General features: G+C 33.7%; 1 protein-coding gene across 2 annotated transcripts; it reads right to left on the reverse strand.

Moving 5' to 3' along the window:
- Positions 1-253: 253 nt before the first annotated feature.
- On the reverse strand, positions 254-6,876 carry LOC126779460 (syndetin). 2 transcript variants are annotated; one of them, XM_050503437.1, is made up of 4 exons: positions 6,669-6,876; positions 5,726-5,805; positions 4,535-4,675; positions 254-4,273 (listed from the first exon to the last, which is right to left on the reverse strand). In XM_050503437.1, the coding sequence occupies exons 2-4, from the start codon at positions 5,798-5,800 to the stop codon at positions 1,790-1,792; spliced, it is 2,700 nt and encodes an 899-aa protein (XP_050359394.1). In that variant the 5' UTR covers positions 5,801-5,805; positions 6,669-6,876; the 3' UTR covers positions 254-1,789. The 2 variants fall into 2 exon arrangements, with proteins under 2 accessions (XP_050359394.1, XP_050359395.1); XM_050503438.1 differs by lacking the exon at positions 6,669-6,876 and adding an exon at positions 6,565-6,573.
- Positions 6,877-7,292: the final 416 nt, after the last annotated feature.

Genomic DNA, 7,292 nt, shown 5'->3' on the forward strand with positions numbered 1-7,292 from the left:
AATCAGATTTCAATACAAATCGAAGTCCGTTGACTATCAAATAAGTATAAAACCTCGCACAAGGCACACAGATCTTACACATATCTAAAGAAACTTCCATCTACTTAGTGTTACCAGAACGAAGCTAGGTTGAATGTAATAAATAAAACAACTTTATTTGTACATAGTTATTAATTTGTCTATTTATTAACATATATAAATATTTATAAATAAAATATATCGCTTAAACTAATATCTTTACATTTGAGTTTTGTTTTTAACCCTGTAAAAAAAAAAATTACATTCTTTTGTTATTCAAAATTATTCTTATCAGGTTTATACAAATAATACATTATAAAAATTCATATTTTTAATTGAGACTTCAATGTATTTAAAATATAGTCATAGTTTGATACAAATTGAGAACTGTTGATTTATATAGAATATGTACAAGAATTAATGAACGAGCAACCATAGACAATTTGGTGCCAAATACTTATTTTGTACGTCATGGGGAGCTCTCGCTTTCGAGTCTGTTCTAATATAGATGAAGTTTATATTCTCGTCTCGAATGACACTATTTTTATATAAAGAATATATCAATTTATTCTTTGCATAAAAAACACATAGCTGATGATTTAACGTCTCCTTACCATCAAGAACGAACGTAAGTCCTTCCACTCCCTCTATGACCATGTGACAGAAATAAAGCAATTAAAAAATTAAACAAATTAGTTTTTCTATTATCTGCATTCTATTGACGTATATCGTTTATTTACAAATTTGACATAATTATTTCTCTTGTCAATGGGGCATAAATATCTATTGTTCTCTTTTCATTTATTTATAACGAGAGAGTGAAAGAGAGATAACGAAATAGCAATATAATTTACAAAAGCTAGTTGATAGAATGATATAGTTGTAAAAAGATTTGAAACATACTTTGTACTACTTTCATTCGTCATTCAAAGACACACATTCAAGTATTCTACACAACATACATACCATAATTTAGCTTTCTTGGAATTAATTAAATCAATAATCAAACATTCGGAGTCTTATATCCAAATTTTGTCAACGACCGAATGAATATTTATAATAGACTGAAAGAGTGAACGAAATGTAGTTTGTCGTTCTTATTTTAAAATGGTAACCGGTATGTAACGTCAATTCCTAATTGGATATCAAGTGTCATTTAGTTTTTTGTACTATTTTGAATCGTTTATTATTTTTTCAGTGTGAAGACATGGAGCAGAAGTAGGTAATAAAACCGATACGGAATTACGTAACTGCATTAATTTGTATAAAAAATTATCATAATTAGACTTTTTCAAATCCAATTAAAATAACAGTGCTTTTCAGAGTGATTCCTATAATTTTTAAATTGGTAAAATTTACTAAAACAGTTTGCACAATTTCAATATTTGATAGAAATTAGCAAGGGTTTTAATTTATATCGTTATATAATCCTTAAAACAGTTTAAATCCCACAGCTGGGCAAAATGTCCTACACGTGGGATCCTTTCCAGTTTAGCAAAGATTAGCTTATACGTTTTGGTGTATTTAAATAATGTCATCCATTTAAACGAAAAGTTTAGACGCATTTGAAATTATACTAAATTGAATTCGAACATACTTAAGTACGTTTCCGCTAGATTTTTTTTATTCAATAAAGTTTTTTTAAAGGTTATATATACCCATATTTCTTTCGAGACCTTTGCACTGATTATTACAGATTAAGCTTATTTATAATCTGTATTTTATCAGCTACTACGCTTATTGCAAGACAAACTCTTTTTAACGTTGAAAGTTAAACGGAATTATCTTTACTTTCAACGATAGCACTTAAGGCTTGCCTGTCTCGTTTATTTTCGCAGGCACAAGAAACCAAAGCCAATAAGTGCTTATTGGAATATTCAGTTTTTTCTCTAACAAAACATTCCAATTCATTTCTCGGCAAATAATACGCTTTTACATATCTATCGACGTAGTCTTGAAACGGAACAGGTTTGAGACGGGAGATTTTTTCCAATTTTACGAATAACTGTCTATAATCTAATTGCATCAACCCCCTACCCCCATTTGAACATTTCGTCGCGTTCGAAAATCCTTCCACTAACAAATGGACAATGAATTTGGAAACCATTGACCAAATTGAGTTTATAACCTCCAAATTAAGAGTCACCCTTGTTGCTATATTCTCTAAGCGGAGAGCAAACACTTGAATTTTTCGTATAATCATATCTACGTATGGACTATGCTCAACAGCAACGTTTTTAACGTCCCATCGCACTTGGGACATCGCTATCAAAGCTGATCGAGCGTCCACAGCTTTCGAAGCAGAACACATATACACAGGCATCCTCAAATCAGCCACAACAGCCAGCGTATTATCTCTAAAATGTTCTAAGATCATTCGTTGATGTTGAGCTACAACAGACTCTAAATATGGGTGTAAAAGTTCATATTGCTTTGCGAGGAATATAACACTTTCGACACCAACAATGCGCTCGCTCAAGCCGTGCAAATTAGCCTCGGAATCCATGTCCAAATGCTGTGGAACGCTTGGACATTCAAAACTCGCACTGTCCTCAGTCGACACATTGATACTATTGGATATCCTTTTGAGGACTAAATTTAGTTTCGAAGTATACAAAGTTGACGATGCCACGTCCAAATCGGACGTGAAGAATAAGTGGACAGCGTAGAAGTAATAATCAAAGAGCTGGTTCATGAGCATAATAACCTCTAACGAGATTTGGGGTAGGTATCTACTGATTTGGAGATATTGTCCGCAATTTCGGAGAACCGAAAGAGTTGTGTTTGTGACTATAACGCTTTCTTTTAATTTCGAAGGACTCGTTGGTACGTAATCATTAGTTGTTGAATAATCGTGTCGGTCTTCTTCAACGAAATCTCGTCTCAGTTCATCCGGTTCGTCATCCGATTCATCGCTCGCGTCCGATTCCGGTTCGATTCCGAATATATCGTCGTTCGTCACATTTTCATTCCTGAATATTTCGAAGGGTGTTCTAGATGTTTTTTGGGTAAAATATTTCAATATATAGACGCTGTCATCTTGTGACGCCGCGGACGACGTTGCGTCGGATTGTGTCTTTGCAATTGATGTTTCAGATTTGACCGGGTTCAAATATTTCCTGAACTTTTTGAATTCTTGTAAATTTTGAAGGTTGAACGTCGATTTGACTGGACACTGTTCCCAGCCTTCGTTTTCCAGGAATAACTTCAATTCCTCCATCCTGCCTCTATGATAGTTCTTGATGTAGGACACGCTCTGGGTTTTGATGAAATCTTGCAATAAATCCGATTTGTCGCCGCAAAATATCTCCGCAACTTGCGTCAACTTTCTTAATATTCCCAGCATTTGTATAAACTTTTCAAACGGAAATTCTTCTAAGCCTGAACTCTTTAAGAACGTAGATACCTTCGCTTGGACGTCATTCCATATTCTTATGAGACCGGCTTTTAATTTTTGCTTGATGTATTCCCTGCTGACGTTCTTTTCTATGTCGAAAACATTTGAACTCGGAACAGCCTCCTCGTTCTTCGTGTGCCAGCTGACCAGCAAATAGTAACTTCTCATCACGAGAAACAATTTTTCACACAAGTTCAACAAACAAAGCGGTGCTTTTGTAGTAGGCACGGTTTGGCACATTTCTTGAAACTTAATTTCCGACGAATTGTTATTCAAATAGGGCTTTATAGCTTCTAAAGCAGATTCGTTTACAGCCGAGGAATAATGCATATGTAATTGTTCCATCGCGGCTTGAGTTTTACCAAGGAGGTCGTAAGCTTTCTTTAATTTTTTAAAAACATTTTCGTCGAAATTATAACAGATACTGGCCAGTACTGAATCTAGCCTTTCCTCTGTCATGTCTAACGTATCTTGAAGTCTTGTAGCTAGGTCCGCTATGCAAGTATACTCTTTATGCGCTGCTGCCGCTTTTTTACTTTTCAATATTAAATCAATAGCTTCATAATATTCTTTTTTGCTTAAAAAATTAGCCACGTCGTTCTCGACGCTTCGTAAATTTTGTAACAATTGCAGGGACTTTAGAACTGATTTTATAATTTGTCTCTTTCTAACATTAGCGAGTATGACGAAGGTGGAAATAGTCAAATGATTGGAGGCTGTCTTTAATCGTTCTCTCGCTTTCCTACACGTCTCTAACGTGTCTGTCAGTTGTGCGCGAATGTTTTGGATTTCAGCGGATTCTCTATCACAGTTATCACGTTGTTGAGATATCAAGTGAAGGGCTTTGCCAGATACTACCTGCAGAAGATTACATGGCTTAAGTTAGTAAAGTTGAATGGCCTGTAAATGACCCACAGGCTAAGGCCTCCTCTCTATTTGAGGGGAGGCTTTGGGCATAACTTCATCCACCACATCCATCGTGAGGAAATCCTCACGATGTTTTCCTTCACACATGAAAACCTAACGGTTAAGATTCACGTTGAAAAACCAACGCGGCCATCTAGGTACCTAAATAAGTACCTAGGTAAGTTAATACGATTATGTAAATATTTTGTTTACCTGCTGTTGTCGCTTCAGCTTGCTGAACATTGCCTCAATAGCGACGCAGTCCGGAGGCGAAGGCGCGTGCTCCAACACGTAGCGAGCCGCGTCGAATTCGGACGTCGGCGAGAAGTACACATGGTCGATCTCACGAAGAACCTTACATAAATAAACAAAGACAGAAATAGAGAGATAAAGAAGAGAGAGAATTCAAATACAAGACTACATACTTTCCAACACTAACTTACAAAGTTGGGCTGCTACTGAGAATTGCTCATTATAAAAACTTCAAACTTTTATTAGTCTAAACCGGCGTATGAGCCAATGACCTTTGAAAATACAGTTTAATCTCGACTTTAGACCAATGAGTCGGTATAATATTACATAAGTATTATAATATATGGCTGAGTGAGCCAGCTATCTATATTTAATACAAGATATGGGACATAACATCTTTTAACGGTAATAATTTAATTAATTATTACTAGATATGAATTAATTAATAAATGATTTTTCTATGTGGTAGGGCTTTGTGCAAGCCCATCTAGGTACCACCCACTCATCAGATATTCTACCGAGAAACATCAATACTTAGTATTATTGCAGTCTGATTTAAATGACGTGTAAACGGGTGTAACTACAGGCACGAGGGGCATAACATGTTCGTTCCCAAGGTCGGTGGCACATTAGCGATGTAAGAAATGGTTAATATTTCTTACAGCTATATATATGGGCGGTAGTGACCACTTTACATCACTTTACCATTATGACTTGGTCAAAGTGAAATCATCTCATGTCGTATATACGCTTTGACACGTATATACGACTTACCGAGGAGACCAGGACCCCCATACTGGTGGTAGGGCTTTGTGCAAGCTCGTCTGGGTAGGTACCACCCACTCATCAGATATTCTACCGCAAAACAGCAATACTTGATATTGTTGTGTTCCGGTTTGAAGGGTGAGTGAGCCAGTGTAATTACAGGCACAAGGGACATAAAATCTTAGTTCCCAAGGTTGGTGGCGCATTGGATATGTAAGCGATGGTTGACATTTCTTACAATGCCAATGTCTAAGAGCGTTGGTGACCACTCACCATCAGGTGGCCCATATGCTCGTCCGCCTTCCTTTACTATAAAAAAAAAAAAAAAAAAAAAAAAAATTAGCCCGTCCGTCTGCGTATAAAATATAATAAAAAAAATTGCAATACCTCGAGATCTGCAGCAGACTGAGCAGCTGTCTGTGAGCGTGAATTGACACCGGGTGGTGCATGTCTATTTTCCATTCCGTCTGATAACAAAATAAAATATAGATATAGTAGTAGTAAAATATAAACATATCTGAAACAAATAATTATCTTACTTTATCAAAATTATATGATTTACAAATAACTTCGATACAAAGTAAATAAATTCTAGCCAATTACAAATACAATTTAACAAATATTAAAAGAAATAAAAGAAAAGAAAACATTCTATATTTAAAATTTGTAGGCAGATGGGCTACCTGAGAGTAATAGACCATTTTTCAATATTATATTATAGAATATTTTTTTATTTAGCATAGCTTGTAGTAAGGTATTAATGACCCATAGAGATATTAATTAAAAACAGAAATATTAATATTCGGCAGCAGTGGTCGCTAGTAGATACAAAAGACAGTATATCTGTAAATAAATAATATCTGGTAAAGTTAAAGGGATTGTAAATATCAATAAATTTGCACTCTAACATAGAGAATTTGCTCTAAATACCTAAAGAATGACTGTTCATTTATGACTAAATGATAGGTATTTTCTAAACGAAATACAACATGATTACACATAAGATCCATCTTAATTAGATGGATTAAATATATTTTACAATTCTAAATTAACAAAAACGTTAAGCAAACAAAACTAAGTCTTAATAATATGGTTCTTTTAACATTTTAATAGGTTGGGTTTGTTTGAAAATTCTATTCAAATTCAATGAAATGAGACTAATCTCATAGTTGAAAACCGTTATTCAGCTATTTCTGGCAAGTTAGAGAAAGTTTTCATTTACTTACGACAAGAAAAATTACAATGATCACTACAAAATGACTTACATAAGTAACTATGTAACGAAGTGCAAGTTGCGTGAAATATGTAAATTACAACAACAAAGACTTACCTATAAAATTAAACGTACACAAGTAACTTATACACAAACTTATATATTCAGATCTCGAAAACTATTATCGTCATCTTTTAACCAAACATAGCGTTTTATATGGTTATTTTAGCTTAAGTTATAATTTCAACATGTTGTATTCTTACTTATTAAGGACTAGAAATAGAATAAAATTAGAAAAGTAAAACATTAGGATAGAATAATTCTAGGAATCTTTGAAAAGAAACAAAGTCAACTTCATTTTGATTTGACATATCTTTCGTTGAAAATTCATTATTCTTGTTCGGATAGTAGTTTGAAATATTTACTTATTTAAATAATACGATTAAAAAAACAACTTCATATGCGTGCTTAATGACCCTTAATTAATTTTAAGCTTAAATAATAATAATGATCAGAAACAGAAATTGAATAGTAATCACATTGTAAATTTGATTTATTTTAAAAGAGTTTTTACGCGAGTTTCTTACTTAGAGTAAAAACTTTGTATTAATATTCTTTAACGGTGATGAATATCACACTGATTTTATAAAATATTTTATACTGATTGATTTTTTTTTTTAAGAAATTTAGCGATGTCCGATTTTTAAATAATTTTTAATATTCTTATTTACGGAGGAGCAA

Source organism: Nymphalis io, chromosome 29 (genome assembly GCF_905147045.1).
Source record: "Nymphalis io chromosome 29, ilAglIoxx1.1, whole genome shotgun sequence".
Lineage (NCBI taxonomy): Eukaryota > Metazoa > Arthropoda > Insecta > Lepidoptera > Nymphalidae > Nymphalis > Nymphalis io.

What these genes read in the sequence shown, in the direction of transcription:
- LOC126779460 (XM_050503437.1), bottom strand. Translation starts at nt 5,800, where the DNA reads ATGGAAAATAGACATGCACCACCCGGTGTCAATTCACGCTCACAGACA. An exon ending in AGTCTGCTGCAGATCTCGAG is followed by an intron (nt 4,676 to 5,725) that starts GTATTGCAATTT and finishes TATTTATGTAAG; the next exon opens with GTTCTTCGTGAGATCGACCA. An exon ending in AGCTGAAGCGACAACAGCAG is followed by an intron (nt 4,274 to 4,534) that starts GTAAACAAAATA and finishes AATCTTCTGCAG; the next exon opens with GTAGTATCTGGCAAAGCCCT.